At 41.5% G+C, this 23,535-nt stretch overlaps 1 protein-coding gene across 8 annotated transcripts in view; it reads left to right on the top strand.

Annotated features, from left to right (window-relative positions):
- TRAPPC9 (trafficking protein particle complex subunit 9) overlaps nt 1–23,535 on the top strand; it is a 733,440-nt gene that overhangs the window by 125,252 nt on the left and 584,653 nt on the right. For all 8 annotated transcript variants that reach the window (XM_054499826.2, XM_054499824.2, XM_063669112.1 and 5 more), the window contains one exon: nt 21,331–21,457. In XM_054499826.2, the coding sequence (XP_054355801.2) occupies nt 21,331–21,457 (127 nt within the window). The remainder of the gene's footprint in view (nt 1–21,330; nt 21,458–23,535) is intronic.

Below are 23,535 nucleotides of genomic sequence, written 5' to 3'. Positions count from 1 at the left end.
TTTTTAATTGGTACAATAATTGTATATGTTTATGTGGTACTGTGTAATGTTTTGATACACGTATATCATGTGTAATGATCAATTCAGGGTACTTTGCAAATCCGTCTTCAAACATTTATCATTTCTTTATGTTGGGAACATTCAGAATCCTCTCTTCTAGCCAATTGAAAATACACAAAAAATTGTTGTTACTTTTAGTCACCCTACAGTGCTATAGGACACTCGAATTTATTCTTCCTGTCTAGCTGTAATTTTGCATCTGTTGACCAACCTCTCCCTATCCTTCCTTCCCCCAACCCTTCCTAGCCTCTACTGTCTCCTCATGAGATCAACTTGTTTAGCTTCCATATATGAGAGAGAACATGTGGTATTTGCCTTTCTGTGCCTGGCTTATTTTACTTAACATAATGCCCTTTAGGACAGTAGGTTCAACCATGTCGTAGTGAATCACAGAATTTCATTCTTTTTTTATGGCTGAATCACATTTCACTGTGTATATATAGCACATTTTCCTTATCTAGTCTTCTATTGATGGACACTTGGGTTGATTCCATATCTTGGCTATTGTGACTTAGTGCTCGGTAGACATGGGAGTGCAGGTATCTCTTTGACATCCTGATTTCTTTTCCTTTGGAAATCCCAGCAGTGGGATTGCTGGATCATGTGATAGTTCTATTTTTAGTTCTTTGAGGAACCTTCAAACTGTTTTCCATCATAACAGTGCTAATTTACATTCCTATCAACAGCACAGAAGGGTTCCCCTTTCTCTGCACCCTCCTGTATTTGTTATCCTTTGTCTTTTTGATCACAGCCATTCTTGCTGGGGTGAGATGATCTCTCACTGCGGTTTTGGTTTGCATTTCCCCGATGATTAGTGATGAGCATTGTTTCATATACCTGTTGGCCATTTTGTATGTCTTCTTTTGAGAAATGTCTATTCACGTCTTTTGCCTACTTTTTAATGGGATGATGATGATGATGATGATGATGATGATGATGATGATGATTTTTTGCTGTTGAGTTCCTTTATATTCTGGACATTGGTCCCTTGTTGGATGAATAGTTTGCAGATATTTTCTCTCATTCTGCAGATTGTGTGTTCACTGTGTTGTTTCCTTTGCTGTGCAGAGGTTTTTTAGTTTGATATAATCTCATTTATCTATTTCTGTTTTTATTGGCCTGTGCTTTCAAGTCCTTATCCATAAAATCTTTGCCTAGACCAATGACCTGAAGTGTTTTCCCTATGTTTTTCTTCTATTAGATTTGTAGTTTCGGTTTTTACATTTAAGTCTTCAATCCCTTTTGAGTCAATTTTTGTATATAGTGGCACATAAAGGTCTAGTTTCATTCTTCTGCATACTTATATCCAGTTTTCCCAGCGCCATTTATTGAAGAGATTGTCTTTTTCCCAGTGAATGCTCTTGACAACTCTGATAAAAATTATTTGGCTGTAAAAGCATGGGTTTATATCTGGGTTCTTTTTTTTTTTTTTTAATTGGTCTACAAGTCTGTTTTTATGTCAATACCATGCTGTTTTGGTTACTATACCTTTGTAGTATATTTTGAAGTCAGGTAATGTGATGCCTCCTGCTTTGTTATTTTTTGCTCAGGATCGCCTTAGCTATTTGAGGATTTTTAAGGTTCCATATGAATTTTAGGATTTGTTTTTCTCTTTCTGTCAAAAACATCATTGGTATTTTGATAGGGATTATTTCTAGGATATCTGTGTTTGCATTTTTTCATTTTGGGGCAGTCTGGTTGGGCAGTGTGACAAAATGAAAAAAGCAGAAAGTTTGAACTTAAAGCTTTGAGTTTGAATATAATCTAGCAATTTATTACATGAATAGCCCCAAGAAAGTAATTTAAATTTGTAGATTGCTCTGGGTAGTACAGGTCTTTCTTCTTAATATAATTTCTTCTTCTGGGCATTATGTTAAGATCTCTAGAGATGTTAAAAATTTTTCTAGGCAGTGCTTGAAATAGATGTTTTTATAGTGAGCTGATGGTTTAACACAATTACCTTTCATTTTGGTAGAACATGTTTATAAACCTGAAAGGAACAAGGAAAAATATTCAGTCTTTTGGTGCACTTGAATGATTGTTCATCAGGGCCTCCAACTGGTCACTCTGAAAATTAAGTGTCTAGCAAATACAAAGAATTATTGATGGGAGGCAGTTAATGTGGCTCACTGCAAATTTATCTAAGTTAATCCACACTCTGTTAAGGAAATGCCTTGTTTTCTTGTTACATGACAGATCTTCTTCCATATCTCCTGGTTTGTCATATCATTAATATTTATAGTGGTGGCATGTGACTTTTTCAGCCTTTCTAGGTAGACCATTATGCTACCTGGATGTAAATGCAGAATGAAGAAAAGCTGAGTTGATTTCTCTTGCTCTGTAAGATGCTTAACTTGCTGGACATGTTGGAATGGCGATTTCAGGATATCAGTCACATTTTGGGGCAATCTCGGTGGCAAAGTCACAAACTGAGGAAAGCAAAAAGCGTGAACATATAGCATTGAGGTGTTTTGTTTTGTTTTGTTTTGTTTTGTTTTTGAGACTGAGTTTCGCTCTTGTTGCCCAGGCTGGAGTGCAATGGCACAATCTTGGCTGCCTGCAACTTTTGCCTCCCAGGTTCAAGTGATTCTCCTGCCTCAGCCTCCTGAGTTAGCTGGAATTACAGGTGCCCACCACCACACCCGGGTAATTTTTGTATTTTTTAGTAGAGACAGGGTTTTACCACGTTGGCCAGGCTGGTCTCAAGCTCCTGACCTCAGGTGATCTGCCCGCCTTGGCCTCCCAAAGTGCTGGGATGACAGGTGTGAACCACCGCGCCTGGCCAGCAGTGAGTTTGAATATAATTTAGCTGCTTATTACCTTAATAACCCCAGGAAAGTAACATGACCTTTCCAAGCCTTAGATTCCCAAATGGGCACAAAAATGCTGAGGAAGTTGCTTAATATGGTAGAAAGAGCAATGGATTCAAGAAGCCTGGGGTTAAAATCTCAGCCTCACTTACTAGCAGTGTGGCCTTTGAAAAGATTTATAATATCTCTGACTCTCACTTTTCTCTTCCCTACAGTGGGGCTAATGATAATATTTGACTCACTAGATAAATGTAAATATTAAGTAAAGCAATGCAGGTGAGCTTCTAATGCAGCACTTGACTTCCAGACCGCTGTCTGTGTGCGCTTGAAACACCATGTGCTCCCTAGGAGACGAGCCATCGCTTTGTCTGCTCCTGTCCCATTTTTAATTTGTTGCTGCTGGGTTCCTGCATGGATGAAAGTTTTTTCGAAGGTCACAAATGACCACTTAACTCCCACGTATGGTGATCCCAACAGATGTTTCTCTCATATCCACCCCCATTTCTTTTCTTTCTAGAAGATCTCACCTTTTGGCCTCTTGAGTCTCATCTCGAACCTCTAGCATTCTTTCCAGATGTGTTTCTGACTGCCCCTCACCTCTGTGTTCCCCAGGATGTCATCCTTGGGCCCTCTGTTTTTCTTTGTCACCTTCACATTCTACCTGGGAGTGTTATCTCTGCTGATGTTCATGGTGCTCAGGGGTCCGCTTGTGCCCAGTATACTTTCCTAGTTACCCTAGTTTGGGTCTCTCCACCCTCCGGTGCTTTAGACTCAACCTGCCGGAGCTGCTGTCTTCCGATGAACTCGCCCTGCCCTTCCTCTTAACTTGGGCTTCTGTCTCAGCCAGTGGCTCTCCTCTACCTGGTCCCCAAAGCCATCACCCTCAGTGCCAGTCTTGTCTCTGCCTCCTTCAGTTTCTGTGTCCAATTGAGCATCAGATCCTTTCACCCTAATTCATAAATTATAACTATGCTAATTAGACTGTGGCCTCTTTGGTCATAGCTAAGCATCTCTAAAGCTCTAGGACCTTTTTTCAAAATTAAAAAAAAATTTATTTCCATAGGTTGTTGGGGAACAGGTGGTATTTGGTTACCTGAGTAAGTTCTTTAGTGGTGATTTCTGAGACCTAAGCAGTATACACTGAATCCAGTTTGTAGCCTTTTATCCTTCACCTGCTCCCATCCTTTCCCGCCGAGTCCCCAAAGTCCATTGTATCATTGTTGTGCCTTTGCATCCTCATAGCTTAGCTCCCACTTAGGAGTGAGAACATACGATGTTTGATTTTACATTCCTGAGTTACCTCACTTGGAATGATAGTCTCCAGTCTCATCCAGGTTGCTGCAAATGCCATTAATTCATTCCTTTTTATGTAAAGCTCCAGGACCTTACACCACATCTGACACATACCATGCCTCAACGATTGATCATGTACATATTTTGTTAGATTTCTACCTAAGTATTTTCCTTTTTTGAGCTTGTGATACTGTTTTATTTTAAATTATTGTTATTAATTAATTAATTAATTAATTTTTTTTTTGAGACGGACTTTCGCTCTTTCGCCCAGGCTAGAGTGAAGTGGCATGATCTCAGCTTACTGCAACCCCTGCTCCCTGGCTTCAAGTGATTCTTCTGTCTGAGCCTCTTGAGTAGCAGGGATTATAGGCACCCGCCACAATGCCCAGCTAATTTTTGTATTTTTAGTAGAGATGGGGTTTTACCTTATTGGCCAGCTGGTATCAAACTCCTGACCTCAGGTGATCCACCTGCCTTGGCCTCCCAAAGTGCTGGGATTACAGGTGTGAGCCACCTCGCCTGACCAATTTTAAATTATTTTTACATTGATTTTGAAAACTGTGGTAAGATATACACAACACAAAATGTACCATTTTAACTGTTTTAAGCATACAATTCAGTGGTATTGAGTACATACATTCACAGTGTGATGCAACCATCACCACCCTCCATTTCTAGAACTTTTTCTTCACTCTAAACAGAAGCTCTGTACTCATTACCCAATAATTCTCATTCTCACTCCTCTGATCCTCCTGGCAACCATCATTCTACTTTTCCTCTCCATGAATTTGCCTATTTTAGGTACCTCATATAAGTGGAGTTATACAATATTTGTTCTTTTGTGTCGGACTTATTTCACTTAGCATGTTTTAAGGTTTATCTGTATTGTAGCATTTATCAAAATTTCATTTGTTTTTAGAGCTGAATAATATTCCGCTGTATGGATAAACTACATTTTGTTTATCTGTTCATCAGTCAATGGACATTTGGCTCGTTTCTACCTTTTGGCCATTGTAAATGCTGCTGCTGTGCACGTTGGTCTACAAGTATCTGTTTAAGTCTCTATTTTCAATGTTTTTTGGTATATGTGTAGTGGGAGTGGAATCGCTGGATCATATGGTAATTCTATGCTTAACTTTTTGAGGAACTGCCAAACTGTTTGGCACAGCAGATGTACGATTTTACATTCCTTCCAGCAGTGCACGAGGGTCAGATGATTCTTGCCTTGTCGTGTCTTGTCTTGTCTTTTTTTTTAGACGTCCTGTCACCCAGGCTGGAGTGCAGTGGCGTGATCTCAGCTCACTGCAACCTCCGCTTCCCAGGTTCAAGCAATTCTCCTGTCTCAGTCTCCCAAGTAGCTGGGACAACAGGCTCACACCACCATGCCCTGCTAATTTTTGTATTTTTAGTAGAGATGGGGTTTCACCATATTGGTTAGGCTGGTCTTGGAACTCCTGACCTCAGGTGATGTGCCCGCCTTGGCCTCCCAGAGTGCTGGGATTACAGGCATGAGCCACTGCGCCTGGCCTGGATGATTGTTTTTTGCATCACTGTGTCATGTTTCTTTTTTGTGACCAAAAGAGAAAATAAGTAATATACATTTTATTTTATTTTTTTGAGACAGGGTCTTGCTCTGTCACCAAGGCTGGAGTTCAGTGGCACAATCAGGACTCATTGCAGCCTTGACCTCCTGGGCTCAAGCGATCCTCCCACCTCAGCCCTCAGAGTAGCTAGGACTACAGGCACATGCCATTACTCCTAGTTAATTTATTTTTTTTTGAATTTTATTAGAGACAAAGTCTCGTGTTGCCCAGACTGGTTTTGAACTCCTGAGCTCAAGTGATCCTTCTGCCTTGGCTTCCCAAAGTGCAGGGATTACAGGCGTGAGCCATCACACCTGGCCATAGTGCATATCTTAAAGTCATCATTGATGATGTTTGTCTGAGTGAATGGGGAAAATAAGTTGTTGAGACATTAGTATGTCAGGAGTCACTGGTCATGGTTGTAGAGCATTGTGGGTGGTGGCAGGCAAAGCGGGTCCTTTCATCATGGTGGGGGGATGTAAAGCATTTCTAGATCACTGCTACTATGAGGTACATAGGCCACCTGTGCACTATGTGGCCTGCCTCTGCATCAGCAAATCCAAATATGACAGAGCAGAGCACAAGGCAGAGTCACCAGGGAAGGTTCCCCAAAAAGTAATGACTGCGCAGGTCTTTAGGTGCCTTCCCTGCAGTAACCCCCCACTTCTTCTTCTTCTTTTTTTTTTTTAGTAGAGACGGGGTTTTACCGTGTTAGCCAGGATGGTCTTGATCTCCTGATCTCGTGATCTGCCCGCCTCGGCCTCCCAAAGTGCTGGGATTACAGGCATGAGCCACCGCACCCGGCCAGTAACCCACCACTTCTTAGAAACTACCCGGATTTCCATTTGTATATCAGATTTCCATTTGTATATTTCCATTTGTATATCCATTTGTATATCAACTTCTTTAATAAAGATATACAAATTGCAGTTTTTAAAAGGCTTCAGTGTACTCTTATTGTATAGTGCTTTGGGGGTGCCAGCTGAGAACTCATGGTATTTTTGGGGGGTCTGTCTTCCTCAGTGGATCCTGAACGCTGCTGTTTATCTCTTTAGTTCTGTGAGACTGCTGAAGACTCCACGCTGCTTTTACTGTCTAAGTTTATTCTTTTAGTTATTTGTCAGGTTTTGGTGTCAGGGTTGTGCTGGCTTCATAACACAAGTTGGGAAGTATTCGCTCCTTTGTTTTCTGAAAGAGTTTGTATGAGATTGATATTATTTCTTCTTTAAATGTTTGATAGAACTTATGAGTGAAGCCATCTGGGATGGAAATTTTTGTGGGAGTTTGGATTACAGATTCAACTTCTTTAATAAATACAGGACTATCAAGATTGTCAGTTTTTTCTTGTGTCATTTTACCCCCAAGGAGTTTGTCTATTTCACGACATTTGTCAAATGTATTGGCATATGGTTGTTTATACTATTCCCTTATTATCCTCTTAATGAGCGTAGGATCTGCCTCCTTTTTATTCCTGATATAGATGATCTGTGTTTCTCTCCTAGGGGTTTATCATTTGTTTTCAAAGAACCACTGACTTTGTTGATTTTCTTTATTGTTTCCTGTTTCCTATTTCATTAATTATTTTCTTTCAACTTTATATTTAATTTTATGTCTTTTTTCTAGCTTCTACAGTGCAGACTTAGATATTGGTTTGGGACCTTTTTTTTTCCTAATATGAACATTTAAAGCTATAAATTTCCCTCTAAGCACTGCTTCAGGTACATCTCACAAATATTGACCTGTTGTATTTTTATTACCATTCAGTTGGAAATATTTTTAGCATTTCACTTTTGTTTTTATTTTTGACGTGTGTGTGTATTGCTTACTTTTCAGGTATTTGTAGATGTTGTGGAAATGGTATTGTTATTGATTTCTGTTTTAATACTGTAATGGTCAGAACATATTCTGTGTGATTTCAGTCTTTTAAAATGTATTGAGATGTGTTTTATGGTGTGGCATTTGGTCTGTCTTGGTGGATTTTCCATGAGTACTTGAAAGGAACTTATATTCTGCAGTTGAGGGGTATAGTGTTGTATAAATGTCAGTTGAAGAAGTTATTTAATAGTTTGTTTAAATCTTCCATATCATTATTGTCTATTCTTTTACTTAAAAAGTTTTAAAATTTCATTTATTTATTTTTGAGACAGGATCTCTCTCTGTTGCTCAGGCTGGAGTGCAGTGGCACGATCGTGGCTTACTGCAGTCTTTGCTTCCTGGGCTCAGGTGATTTTCCAGCCTCAGCCTCCTGAGTAGTTGGGCCCATGGGCACGTACTACCACGCCCACCTAATGTTCTTATTTTTTGTAGAAACAGGGCTCACCATATTGCCCAGGCTGGTCTCGAACTCCTGGGCTCAAGCAATCCTCCTGCCTTGGCCTCCCAAAGTGCTGGGATTACAGATGTGAGCCACCATGCTTGGCCTCTTTTATTTATTTTAACAAAGGGGTGTTAAAGTCTCCAACTTTAAAAAAATCATGAATCTTTCTGTTCTTTAGTTCTATCAGGTTTTACTTCATGTATTGTAAAGCTCTGCTATTCAGTACATACAAATTTAGTATTGTATCTCTTTGATGAATTGCCTTTTTCATTATGAAATGTGTCCATTCATCCCTTTGCTTACACTGAAATCCCCTTTGTCTGATATTAATGTTGCCACACCAGGTTTATTATGCTTATTACTTGTGTTCGTGTGGTATATCTTTTCCCCCCATCCTTTTATTTTCAGTCTGTGTCTTCATATTTAAAGGTTGTTTCCTGAAAACCAAACATTGTATGTTCTCACTCGTAAGTGGGATCTAAGCTATAAGGATGCAAGGCATAAGAATGATACAACGGACTTTGGGGACTCCGGAGAAAGGGTGGGAGGGGGGTGAGGGTTAAAATAGTACAAATTGGGTACAGTGTATATCACTAGGGTGATGGGTGCACCAACATCTCAGAAATCACCACTAAAGAACTGATTTATGTAACCAAACACCACCTGTTCCCCGAAAACCTATGCAAATAAAAAATATATATATTTTTAAAAAGTTTGTTTCCTGAGAGTATAAAGTATATATAGTTGGATCTTGGGTTTTTTATTGAGTTTTTTGTGGATGGATTCAAGTCTACCATCTTGGTATTTGTTTTCTGTTTGTCGTATCTGTTTTTTTCCTCTTCTTTTTTCTCCTTTTATGCCTTTATTTGGGACAATAAAATATATTTTGTCCTGTGGAAAAACACACTCAAAGTGTTTTTTCTGTTCTCTCAGCATGACAACCAGCACAGAAAATTTCTGTGACTTCTGGTTACCAAAATGTGTGTAAGTATTTCTTCCCCTTAATAACCAGTCAGTCAGTTTTCCAACAGATACCAGCTGGGTGTCCTCTAATTCACTTCTGATACTGTCTATCTGAAGGTAGTGTCGGATCCCACAGATTTAGAGTCCAGTCCCATGAGACGGTTCCCCGCCACCCTTTCAGATACCCTTAGAGAGCCCCAGTTTATGACCTTTGTTTCTGATTGGCTGTCTGTGAATCAGAGATTCCACCGCCGCCTCCTTGGGTTCGAGTAATTTGCTAGAGCAACTCTCAAAACTGAAGGAAACACTTACGTTTACTGGTTTATTGTAAAGGATATTACAAAGGATACAGATGAAGAGATGCCCAGGGCAAGGTGTGGGGGAAGGGGCTCAGAGCTGTCATGCCTCTCCAGGTGCGCCACCCTCCAGGAGGCCCTAGCTGTTATTTGCAAGCTCTCCAAACCCTGTCTTTTTGGGTTTTTATGGAGGCTTCATGACATAGCCGTGACTCACTAGACCACTGGCTGCTGATCAACTCAACTTTCAGTCTCTCTCCCGTCCCCCGTGGTGGGGCTCTAATCATGCCTTTGTCTTTCTGGTGACCAGCCTCATCCTGAAGTTGCCTGGGGACTGCCAGCCTTCGGTCAACTCAGTGCACAAAAATACATCACTCTGGAGATTCTAAGAATTTAAGGAGTTGTATGACAGGCAATGTAGTCAAAGGCCAAGCAGATATTTTACGATATCATGCTTGTATTCTACTTTGTCTTTTCTGTTGGCTTTTTTGTTTTTTGAGACAGGATCTCACTCTGTTTCCCAGGCTGGAGTACAGTGGCCCGTAATCATAGCTCACTACAGCCTTGAACTCCTGGGCTCAAGCAACCCTTCCACCTCAGCCTCCTGAATAGTTGGGAATACAGGTGCACACCACCATGCCTGGTTAATTTTTACATTTTTTTTTTTTTTTTGTAGAGATGGGGGTCTTGCTACGTTGCCCAGGTTGGCCTTGAACTCCTGGCCTGAAGCAGTCCTCCTGCCTCAGCCTCCAGAAGTGCTGGGAACACAGGTGTGAGCCACCGCATCCAGCCTCTGTTGGCTTTTTAAGCCATATCTCTATTTAAAAAGTGCTTGCTCTGGAGATTATAATATGCATTTTTAACATAACCCCCTTCAAATATTGTACTACTTCCTCTTTTGCACTTGTATTAAAAAGCGTAAAGTAAATATTTACCCTCCTCAAAAGGCTTGCCACCAGCGGGGTGGGGCATTGCCAATCTGATCTGCAGTTGAGTTGGGTATAGCCTTGGTCCTAGCTCTCCTTGGGGTCATTTCATCTTTAGCTTCAGGTGTTTGAAGGTGTGGTCAAGATTTGACCTTCTGTTGGCTTGGGGTCTGAGCACAGAAAAGACTGGAGTTTGGTTTGCAGCCAGTCACCAGCTTCCCATCTTTGTGCTTTGAGCCTGGATGCTGGATTTGTGGGTTTGGGAGAGTTTTCTTTGATCTCCAGCCCTATCTCTGGCTTTCTGCATTTTGGGAGCTCTCTCTTGGTCCTGCCCCCAGCCTTCCACAGGGTACTGCCTTGCACTCAATGAAGGGTCCTGATGCCTTGGAGGGGTTTCTTCAAACTTTGCTGCTTGGCTCTAACCTTTGGCAGCCATGGTCTTAGAGGAGGGATCTCGGTTGTTCTCTTGTCTACCAAGGCTCCGCAAGCCTCTGCTTTGCACTTGGAGAAAGCGTAGTGCCCCTCAGGGCATCTGCCAGCTCTCTGCCCTGCCTGGACTTCTGTGGCAGCTGTCAGGCATCTAGGGGAGGTCCTGAGTGCCTGGGACTGTCCTCCTAGCTGTCCTTCCTGCCCTCAGCCTCAGTGTACTGCACTTTGCCCTCTGCAAAAGCCTGCAGGAGGTGTTGGTGAATGGTAGATCTGCCTGTGGGCTTCTACACTGTTGCGCCCACCTCCAGGCAGGTGGTGAAAGTGTCTTCCAAGTTCAGCCCTTTTCTCCTTCCCCGGTTCTCTTCCCAATTCTCCCTTCTCTTGCTGCTCTGCCAGGGACAAAGCAGCTGTTGGGCCCTGTCTCCTAGGAAGAGCTTGCTGCTTCCTGGAATTTAGTTCATGCCTGTTCCTTTGCATCCTCAGCTCTCTGATGGGTTTTTCAAGAAGCCCCTCTTACAGCTTATGCATCTCATTTTCATCATTAGTGTGCAAAGGCCATCTGGTGCCACTTTTTAGAGTTGAACATCAACTCTGCTTTTGAGGCAGTCTTGGATGGACCTGGCAGCCTCCTGTCCTGCGGAGCTGAATGGGAACAAGCGAGGGGGGAGCTCATGCTGAGCTCCGGGTTCACTCTCAATACTCCTGGCTCCTCCTGGCACCTGGCTCCTCAGGGTCTGCCTCACTGGGTGGCTCCAGCTCCAGCCATGGCTCTCCTGGCCCCATGAGAGTGCCTGGAGTGCTCTGCTGGCTTCTCTGCCCAGGCAGTGGTTCTCTCCCTGTTGAGAATCTGCATCACTCCCAGGGTGAAGTGGTGCCGCAGGCAGCTGTGCTCCTCTCAGCGAGCTTCCCTTCTGTCTGGAATCTTGCAAGTCCTCCACGTCTTGGCCACTCTCCAGTGCCCCCTCCTCTTTTTGACACTTTATCTAGCTCTTTACGTTACTGGTGGGAGTGCTGTTCTGCTAGAAGCTGCTCTAGAAGTGGAAGTTTCCACAGGTGTACTCGTAATGGGCACTTAATGGAATAGTAACCTTTTCATGACAGTGGGATGCTATTGGATGTACAAGGTTAGTGTAGAAAGATCGTGAGATGTAGGGTTCGTAGAGGGCCTGACTTTGAGGTCCAGCTTCACAGATGACTGGTTTTCTGACTTCGGGCTAATCACTTCCTCTCCCTGGGCCTCAAGTATGCCAGTAATAAAATGGGGATAACAATAACACCGTATTTGTTAATGGAGAATAATACTCTTCACAAACCCTCAAGCCTCTTTTGTAAGAAGGGAGTTTGGCTAGGTAAATGTGGAGAGGCAGAGTGACTTATCTGATTGCTGCATTTGGTCCTGATAACCGGGTGCTGGATTCGGCTTGGCTGGGCCCTGCTTGGTCTTGGGAGCTCGTTGGTCACAGAGCCTGAGTTCCCGTCTGCAGCTCTGTGCTGGACGTTTGGCATGGCCTCCCCTGAGTGGGGCTAGGGGGTGCCCAATTCAGCACAGCCTGTGTCTGGGAAGGAAGCTGTGTCTGCCCAATTCTTGGTGTTAGTGAGGAATTTCAGTTTCTAAAAAACCTTAGGTCGTGTCCTTCAACATAGCCTGTGTTGGTAATAAAGATGCATCAGCTCCATCTTTTTCTTTTGTTTTGTTTTCCACTTAAATAGACACCAGGGGACAAAGCCCTGCTTAGTGGGAGCCTCCAAAGAGACCTCAGCATTGTTATGTTGAAAGATCAATATCATTATTCCTAAGAAAACCATTCAAATACTAACTGTGGTATTATTTCTATAAGTGAAAGTACCAGAATCGATTGTGAAAATGTAACTTCAGATATTTGATGAAACCACACCTGTACTTTTTCCTCCGTATTTTCTTTTTCCTTCTTCCTTAGGTTTTTCCTCCTAGATTTAGAAAAAAAAGATGTACTTCTTTCCCTCTTTCTATTCTCTACCTGTTTAGAGTACCATAACTGACTGAATGCAAGCCTGGTTGTCTCCGATTATTACTTAGCAGAGACAAGAATAACTGTGAAATCATGATGCACTGGTTTTCAAGCTAGTGTCCATTTAAATGGCCTGTAAATCATTTCTGATCCAAGGTTTTGGTGATCATATTTTCTACTTCTGTAAGAACAATATAGTTAAGTAATAACGAGGCTTTCATTAAAAATGTTCTGTTTGGGCCAGGCGTAGTGGCTCACTCCTGTAATCCCAGCACTTTCGGAGGCTGAGGTGGGTGGATCACTTGAGTTCCAGAATTCAAGACCAGCCTGAGCAACATGGCAAAAACCCATCCTTACAGAAAATATGAAAAATTAGCTGGGTGTGGTGGTGCGCGCCTGTAGTCCCAGCTATCTGGTAGGCTGAGGTGGGAGGATCGCTTGAGCCCGGGCGGTGGAGGTTGCAGATCGCGCCACTGTACTCCAGCCTAGGCCACAGAGAGAGACTCTGTCTCAAAAAAAACCAAACAGTTGGCCGGGCATGGTGGCTCAAGCCTATAATCCCAGCACTTTGGGAGGCTGAGGCAGGCGGATCAGGAGGTGAGGAGATCGAGATCATCCTGGCTAACACGGTGAAACCCCGTCTCTAGTAAAAATGCAAAAAAAATTAGCCAGGCGTGGTGGCGGGTCCCTGTAGTCCCAGCTACTCGGGAGGCTGAGGCAGGAGAATGTCGTGAACCTGGGAGACGGAGCTTGCAGTGAGCGGAGATCGCGCCACTGCACTCCAGCCTGGGCGACAGAACGAGACTCCATCTCAAAAAAAAAAAAAAAAAAAGTTCAAAATAACTTTCAAGGGCATTAGCTGCTCTAATTTGACTAAAATCATTGTTGGATAATCTGATCAAAAATGGAATAAGATGGATTGATTTTTAGTGACATAAGTTGAGGAATCATCACCTCCCGCTAACCAAATCATATGCTGTGAACATGTTAAATTTTTCACAAGCTTTTCTCCAGCTTGGCATGTGGAACAGATATCAGCAGCCACCACGGCTGTGTGTTCTTTTATTCCTCTTATGGTAACACTGGGTATATGTGGTCAGGCTTAATATGTTGTAACAGGAAGACTCAGTCAACTCTTGATCTGAATCCTAACTCTGTTCCTCTGTATGACCATGAGAAAATAATTTCAGTTATCCAAGCCCATTAAACTTTATTGCTGTGTCCATGAACAGATGAATGCATAAAGAAAATGTGGTATGTATACACAATGGAATACTATACAGCTGTAAAAAGGGAAGAAATTCTGTTATTTGTGACAACATGGATGGAACTGGAGAGCATTAGGCTAAGTGAAATAAGCCAAACACAGAAAGACAAATACCGTATGTTCTCACTTATATGTGGGATTCAAAACAATTGAACTCATAGAAGCAGAGAGTAGAAGGGAAGTTAGCAGAGGCTGGGAGGTAGGTGGAATGGGGAGATGATGGTCAAAAGGTAGAAAGCCTCAGTTAGACAGGAGGAGTAAGTTGACTTTTTTTGAGATCTATTGCACAGCATGGTGAATATGGCTAAGAATTGAGTGCTGTACATTTCAGTTACTAAAACAACAAATTTCAAATGCTCTTATCACAAAAAATGTTAAATATTTCAGGTGATGGATATGTTGGCTTGATTTAATCATTTCACATTGTATTAAAAATCATAACACTTTTTATCCTATAAATACATGCAATGATAATTTGTCAAAATATAATAAGAATTATTGCTATGAAACATTTTCAAACAGAAAGAAGGTAAAAAGAATTGTAAAATGAATCTTCATATATCCATCACCCAGATTCAGTGGTTATCAAGACTTTTACACATTTACTTCATCTCTTGCTTTTTAAATTTGCTGAATTATTTTAAAGACATATCATTTGATATCAGAGACATATCATTTCAGACCTTCATACTTTAGTATGCATTGCTAAAAAATGAGCATTTTCTTATATAACTACAATATTATACTTAAAACATTAATAATTATTTTTTGGTGACATTTGATACCAATCTGTAATCAAACGTCCAGGGTTGCTCCTGAGTTCATCTTTATGAACTTTAGAAGGGGGATCATAATGCCTTTCCCCACTTCTTTGGCAGGTATTTTGTAAGATGGTATTATATGCCTATTTTGGATAAAAAACAATGAAGTTTGTTATTAATATATACCAGAATCCCTTGCCTTAAAGATTTTATAGTCTAAAGAACATAGTACAATATTTGGCACATCGTAAGTGCTCAATAAATGTAATTGTGGGTAGGGACATGACTTTCTTCCTTTTAAGGAGCTTATAGTCCAAATCTTTTATTTTTCATTGTCAAACTTAAAAAAAATTTAAAGCAGAAATCACTTATAATCTTACCACTGTAAAAACTTTGTAAGTTGTCCTGTCCTTTGTAAAGCCCTTCAGAGACAATGAGAATCCAGTAGCAAAGAGCACTTCTAGCCTCTGGGTTTTAGTCTCTAAACACTTCTTTCCACTAAAGGGAATGAGAGCTCCTTGGAGAAGTGATTTTATTCTAGGCCTGGGGCTGGATATGAACCAGAAAGAAAGGGATCAAAGAATAATGGGACCTTATCCAAAGGACACAGGAACCAACCAGAAGGGACTCCCACTGGCTAAAGATGGTGCCTACATCAAAAAAGAAGAAAGCTTTCAAATAAACAATCTAACACTGCATCTTAAGGAATTAGAAAAACAAGAACAGACTCAACCAAGGTTAGTAGAAAGAAGGAAATCATAAAGATCAGAGTGGAAATAAATGAAATAGAGATTAGAAAAACCATACAAAAGATTAATGAAATGAAGAGCTGGTGTTTTGAAAAGCTTAACAAACCTTTAGCTAGATTATGAAAAAAAGAATAAATGTCAAATCAATAACATCAGAGATCAAAAAGAAGAAATTTACAACTGATAACACAGAAACATAAAAGATCACAAGAGACTATTATGAACAATTATGTGCCAACAAACTCAGTGACCTAGAAGACATGGATAACTGCATGGACACATACAACCTGCCAAGATGGAATCATGAAGAAATAGAAAATCTGAACGACCAAAAACGAATAAGAAAAGTGAATCAGTAATAAAAAGTCTCCCATCAAAGAAAAGCCCAGGACCTGAGGGCTTCACTGCTGAAACATTTAACAAAGAACTAGTACCAATTTTTCTCAAACTACTTCCAAACTCATGCTGTGAAGCCAGCATTACTTTGGTATACCAAAACCAGAGAAAGACACACCATCAACAACAGAAAACTAATCTCAAAAGACAGATATCCCTGATGAAGATTAGATGCAAAAATCTGCCACAAAATACTAGCAAACAAAATTCAACAGCACATTTAAAAGATCTTCCACCATGATCAAGTGGAATTCATCCCAGGGATGCAAACATGGTTCAACATAGATGTGACATGTCACATTAACGGAATGAAGAACCAAAACCATATTATCATTTCTATAGATGCAGAAAAAGCATTTGACAAAATTCAGCATCCCTTCATGATAAAAACTCTCAACAAATTAGGTATTAAGAATACTCACAAATAGTTTCCAAATTCTGGAAGAGTCAGGTAGAATGAAACAAATATGTTCTAAATTTTTTTCGTAGGAGTACACTCAATCATTAAAAGCTGTTAATAGCTCAAAAGAAAAGTTTCCTTGACTCTGAAAAGACAAAACAAAGGACCAGCAACGTTTTAAGCAAAAAGTCAAAAAGATTACTTCAGTCTTGTATTAGTTCAGTCTGTAGTTAATTCCCATTCTGTTTGATATTCCTGAACATTTCAGTTCTCCGTGAGTCCTGAAAGTTTTTCTTCTATTCTGATGTCACAATCTCCAAAGTTATCAGAAACTTGTATTCAACAGCACCTGGTAGAGTTTTATAGCTGATTATAAAACCACCTTCTAAAGAGGACCAAAACAGACAACAATTGTCTGTGGATGACAAAAGGTTTTAGGGCAGCCATAGTCAAAGATACAATCCATAAGGAAATTTGTCACCTCTGTGGCACACAATAATTTAACATAACAATTATAATTATTACTGATAATGTACACTAAGTCATATCAGAACTATAGGAGTTTCCCATGATTTTGGAACACATGCCAGTAACATATTTGTGTAAATATAGCCTAGAGAAAACTAAACACCATTTCATATTTGACAGTGTTTCCTGTGTAATTTTTATACCAAATAAGACAAATTATGTCACTTTTGGACTTTAGGGAACCTAGTATCTTAAAGGATTAATTAGTTCAGAAAAAGACATAATTTATAATTTGATTTTGGAAAGGTCAAAGGTTTAAAACACTTATATCACAGATCATTGTAAAATAAGTCATTCATTTGACCAAAGTAATAACTCAAGGATTTTTTTAAAAAGGTGAAAACCTTCGTTCTTTGAGAAAGAAGCCTTAATTTTCCAAACAATATGTCCTAATAAAATAGCATGAAACCAATTAAATTTGTTTTTCAAAATTTTATAAACTATAAAATTTTAATCTTGAACATGAGATATAACTTTCATAAGCTTTTTATAATCTTTATAACCTTTACTAAGGAGTTGGTTAATGCTTCAAGAAAACCTTGCTAATCTGACACAGGGGCTCATATGCTGGTCTTGCATCAGTGTGCCTTTGACAATAATGATTAATTTATAGAGAAACTGAACTTATTTTATCTCTCAAAATCAGCCCTTATAATCTCACATGCCCACCAAAAAAACCCCAAAAAACAAAAAAACAAATGGCCAAAGACGTACAAAAACAGACATACAAATGGCCAAAAGACGTATGAAAAAATGCTCAACATCACTAATCATCAGGGAAATGCAAATCAAAACCACTATGAGAGATCGCCTTTCTCCAGTTGGAATGCCTATTATCAAAAAGTCAAAAGATGAAATGTTGGTGAGGAGGTGAAGAAAAGGGGTCCTTTACACACTGTTGGTGGGAATGTAAATTAGTATGGCCATTATGTTAAACAGTATGGAGGTTCCTCAAAAAACTTAAAAATAGAACCACTGTATAATCTTCCATTCCGCTACTAAGCATATATCCAAAGGAAATGAAGTCAGTGTCGAAGGGGTGACTGCATGCCTGCATTTATTGCAGCACTGTTCAAATACCCAAGATATGGAATCAACCTAAGTGCCATTCAGCAGATGAATGGATAAAGAAAATGTGATATAGATACACAGTGGGATACTATTCAGCCATAAAAAAGAATTAAATCCTGTCATTTGCAATAACACAGATGAACCTGGAGGGCATATGTTAAGTGAAAAAAGCCAGGTACAGAAAGACAAATCCCTCGTGGTCTCCCTCAGGTGTGAAATTTTTAAACGTCTGTCTCATGGAATTAGCAGAATAGAGGTTAGAAGAGGCTGGGGATGGTCGGGAGAAGGGAGATGGGGAGAGGATGAACAGTGGATACAATGCTCTAGTTAGATAGGAGAAGTAAGTTCTGGTATTCTAATGCACGGTTGGGTGACTATAGTTCACAGAAAGGTATATTTCAAAAGATCTAGAAGAGAGGAATTTGAATGCTTTTATCACAAAGAACTGATAAATGTTTGACGCAGTGGATATGCTGGTTACCCTGATTTGATTGTTATACAATAAATGTGTTAAAACATCATACTGTACCCCATAAATATGTACAATTATTACGTATCCATTAGAAATAAAAAAGGATGTGATAACAATAAATGGAAACATCAATTAGATAAAAATCCATCAGTATATAATGATACTAAACAATAAACAAAACAACGCATTGGTCATTACTGGAGTTTCATTGTGCAATAGTTCTCCACTCAGTAAATAAAGGGAAAGGCTCAACCATTTATTAATGTCTATGTTGTCTGTGTTCTAGGTTAACCAAATGACTGATGAGGAAAAAATCCTTCCTTGTAAACAAATTCTAGCTTCTAAGTGCAGAGGAATTAGAGAATTAGAAAATCACCAGTTTGTAATTCCTGATGAAATAATAGATCTGGCAACAATTTATAGCTGACACTTGAATCCTTTAGGAGAAGGTGGATGGGGCCTTTGCACTGGATGGGCCATGCTGACAATTGGGCATAAGCGTTTGACTCTAGAAACCCCACTGAAATGGCGATGGGGTCGTATGGTAGTAGGGGAAAGCCAAGAAGCAACCCCCATTCCCTGTCCCTAGCAGGAGCACCACACGGCAGTAGGCGCTGCTGAAAATCATTTATGATTGATTGCATATCCACAGATCGCCTCTGCCCCTGCAGCAGGTGATGGTCCCTTTTCCACCCCAGCAGAAGATTAGCATTTGACTCCCTTCAGGGAGTCACCAGGCACAGCCGGAGAGGTGTGCCCTGCTGCGCTCAAGGGGAATAAGTGAATATTGAGGTACCCCCAACCTGGACTTCCACAAAGCTCGGAGAGTGCTCACAGCCAGGCTGTATCCCTACATAGGAAATTCCTCCACAGGATAGTGACCAGAGCTAAAGCACAAACACGGGGGTTCTCTAATGAAATGGCACAGCCAGACCACGCTGCGGTGAAGCAGCCTCCCCCGTGCTACTCATTGTGTACGTTATTTTCTGTCTAGAAATGCCATTCAGAGTTTAGCCGAATGATACGCTGTGGTGCATTTCCTTTCTTGGATAACAGTGCAAGTGGCATGAGGCACCACAAATAGATCCCTTTCCTTCTTCATTTCAGCAGCATTTACCGAGAGTGCATATGGGGTAGAATTCAACTGAATAGGATACCTCAACCATAAGTGCTCTGCCTAACATTAGGCAAATTAGATAATATACATGATAGCAGCTGGAGCCCTTTGGGAGATTTTTATAGATCGAGAATGATTTGGTTATTTAAAGGCTTTTTTCATGTTTCAGATTAACATTGTTGTGTTGTATTCAAAAGTAATTCTGGTCACTTTTCTGCTCTGCTCTCTGGCGTCCTAAGAATGATGCAGGCTGGGTGTGATGGCTTATGCCTGTAATCCCAGCACTTTGGAAGGCCAAGGCCGGGGGATCACTTGAGCCCAGGAGTTTGAGACTAGCCTGGGCAATGTAGTGAGACCTCATCTCTACCCAAAATTAAAAAATCAGCCAAGCATGGTGACACATGTCTGTAGTCTCAGCTACTTAGGAGGCTGAGGTGGGAGGATTGCTTGAACCTGGGAAGCGGAGGTTGCAGTGAGCTGAGATTGTACCTCTGCACTCCAGCCTGGGAGACAGAGTGAGATCCTGTTTCAAAAAAAAAGAAGAATGCGTAGGCACAGAAAATTCCTATGGTAGCAGTTTAACAATTAATACATGTGCCTGAGCTCTATGAAGCCCTTGCCTTGATATTTATTATTTATGGTCACCAGCCTCAGTGGAGCATCTGGCTTCACTTTGCAGTTATTTACCTGCTCTTTGTCCACTCCAGTGCAGCTATATGGTAATGATGATAATGGTTATTATCATTTCAGTTTATTCAGTGTACCATATCTGCCAGTCACTGTTTTTTTAATGTATTATCTCATTTATCCTTAGTAATTCCTGATATAGGCACTCTTCTTACTGCAGGCAAACAAGATGCAGAAAGGTTGAAGGACTTCTCCTAAGGTGGTAGCACAGTAGATAGGGAAAGACCAAGGCATCTCCTGGAGTCGGATCTAACTTCGCTGTTCTAGGTCTCTTCCCTGGTGATCGTGTCCCTCTGCTGCTCTTCTCTCCAAGTCCTCTGTCTTCCCCATCAGCAGTCACTTTGGTATTTCACAGAGAAGCTAGATGCTGCAAGGAGGGACTCCTTTTTTCACACCCCTCCCATAATCCCATCCTTTCCTTAATTCTTTAAAATACTCTAGTGAGAAAACCACAGGCCTAAGGCCAAGTCTTTGACAAGCTGCTTAATTTCCCTTGGTCTCAGGTTTTTCATTTGCAAAGTGGGGACAGGCGTGCCTGCCTTCCTGAGCCAGCCTGAGTCCTAGAGCACAGCAGGTGCTCCTGAGCTCTGTCGTGCTGTGGGTGAGAAGGGGTCTGTGTCCGTGGCCTGTCTAGAGTGTGCCATGGACAGGAAGCGGACATGATTATCGCCTGTGTCCTCTTTTCCTCCCTCCTTGTGAAAGGGATGGGGGCGGGATGGTGAACAACAGTCTTTTCTCACAAAGCTCTACATTTGCATCAAAAATGTTGATTTGTCATTATTTGCCTAAGTATCTGTCATACAGATAAATTACAGACTCCTGAGGGACAGACAGGTCCTGGCATTTTGCTTGGTAATTACCTAGTAATTGCTGAAAAAGTATCGTTAAGTTATAAAATATACTGATTCTCTAGTCCTGCCTACAGACTTTCTTGAAATTTGATAAGGGTTTATTTTCTTGGAAAATGGAAGTCTCCTGGAGGATACTAACTTAATTTCCCTTTTATCCACAGGCCCTTAAGAGGAGCAGTGCCGGTGATTTTCGAATAAGTGGAATATAGCTTCTGCTTTGTTCTGGTCTCTTTTGCTCACTGCCCCTTCATTTCTGTCAGAAGATTGGACTCATTGGACTGTCATGAAATGCCCCAAGTAAAATGAAAGCCAGCCACTTTGACTTTTGCCTAATAAATCTTTATTTTGTTTTCATCTTCTCTTCAGAAAAGAAAGATGTGACCCAAAGCCTAGAGAACTATACGTCCAAGTGTCCTGGGACCATGGAGCCCATTGCCCTCCCTGGCGGCCTCACCCTGCCACCGGTGCCCTTCACCAAGCTTCCCATCGTCAGGTGAGACGCGCCCTGTAGAGCCGGAAAGGCGGCTGCCCTCTGGGACACCGTCCTCTAGTCTGATTGTGAATAGAGATCTTTAGAAGAGCTTCCGTTTTTTGTTGGCTGTGTATCGGGTTCATTATCTCATTAAACTTGAAAGCAGCCCTATGACATGGAAGTAAGTATTTTAGAGACGAGAGAGTCAGGGCCAGCGACATTCCATAACTGCTGCAGTTCCGTGCCCACTAAATGGCAGAGTCATGTCTGCACCCAGCCTTGCTTGGTTCCAAAGCCTGCCTTGCGACCACTACACCGTGGTGGAAACCAGTCTGATCACATCGTCTTCTCCTTGGAAGTTTTCAGTCATTTCCCTTTCCGCAGGGCATGCACCCCAGCCACACGGGAACAGGGCAGCTCCTCGCCCACACAAGCGCTTGCCAGCTCCCGCCTTTGCTCTGCACTGCCTCTGCCTGGCAGGCTGTCTCCTCTCCCGGCTTCATTCTGTCCGTGCTCCCTCGTTCCTTCACGCTCATCCTCAGCCCCATTTCCAGGACACCTTTCCTGAGAGGCGAGCTCCCTGAGTTTCCATGGCACCCATTGCCCACCTCTGTCCCAGGATTTGCTGCCATGTGCCGTCCTTTCTGTGTGACTGTCACTCCTAAGAGTGTGAGATTTTAGAGTGGAGACCTTTTGGCACATGCAAAGTGGGTCCTTGCAAAAGGTTTTTGTTTTTAATTCACCACTCAAGGCTTGGGACCTGCAAAAGGTTTATGAGCTAATCCTGTGAGGTGATTTCTGAATTTCTGAAATATTTGTTTGAAGACTGGAAAGAAACAGTTGAATTTGACATTTTACTGTTGAGTGGAAGTGCTGTCTCCTTAGGATTCGGTGTGATGAAGATGCTAAGTATCTTTAAGACGCTCTTGGCTTGGCTATTGTTCCCCAGCTTCACTCGGTCTTGCCATGCACTCGCTTTGACTCACAGGCCTGCTGCATTCCATGAATGAGTCACTTAACCTCCTGGGTGTCAGTTTGCTTATCTCCCCACTATGCCCCCAAAATTAAGAAGAAAACCCATAGCATTAAGCTATTATGAGAATTCAATGAAGTAACATGTAAAAGTATGTGTATGGTGCTTAAGAAATGTTAGTTTTCTTTCTCCCTGCATTCTTTGAAGGCAAGTATAGTACTGCCAAATGAAATGGTTTCTTTTTGCCAAAGAGTTGTGTGCTCCCGAGAAATGGGGGCAGAAAGGGTTGCTGTGCATTGCAGCCCATGGCAGGCCACACTGGAATTTTAAGGTGTTCTGAAGAGCACTGCTGAGATTGTTCATCAGGCAGAGCTGCAAGGAGCAGCATCCAAAAGGCGTGGCTGTGTCCTGAGAAGTTGCTCTGGCTGCTCCTCAGAATGTCCAGAGGGACTTGTAACACCGCTGTTTGGAGGGCCCAGGAAGGGCGTGGCTGCTCTGCAGTGCCCAGTACTTGCTCAGCATTGATGCAGGCTGTGGAGCAAAGGGGCCTTTGAGGCTTTTCTATGACTAAGACTTAGAGCTGAACGCATTTGACTTGGGATTAAGGGCATGATTCATTTTTTAAAGATTAAGGTCTAGAAAAGCCTTTCTTAATAATTTTATATTTACATCATGACTTGAATCATTTTTAAATTTAGAAAACCTTGCCTAGTAGAATGTTATGAAGCTTACAGAACATTCTGGGTGTTTGGTGCTATGTGTAGATATCCAGGAGCTCAGGCTTCTTGTCCCTGAAGCTGGGGATGATTGGTCCTTGCAGGTCATTGGAACCAAGGAAGAAGCATGCTTGTTCTCCTCACAGCCTGCCAGGCAGCCCTGGAGTTAAGCGAGAGGCCCTGGGTTCACTCTCACTTGTGTGTGGCCTTGGTAAAGAAGCAGCCTCTTTACACTTCGTTTTCTTCATCTTTAAGCCGAGTTTAAAAGTTGCCTCACACAGGGTGGTTTGGTTTTGTTTCAGCTGAGCAGAGGCACACGAAAGTGCAGAGCACCATGCCTAGCGCCTAGGAAGCGCTCAGTACATCTTAGTTTTCTTCTTGGAGACATTTTTTCACCTGTGTTTTCAAAC

Source organism: Pongo pygmaeus, chromosome 7 (assembly GCF_028885625.2).
Source record: "Pongo pygmaeus isolate AG05252 chromosome 7, NHGRI_mPonPyg2-v2.0_pri, whole genome shotgun sequence".
NCBI classification, from domain to species: Eukaryota; Metazoa; Chordata; class Mammalia; order Primates; family Hominidae; genus Pongo; species Pongo pygmaeus.
This window is presented reverse-complemented; position numbering and strand designations above follow the sequence as displayed.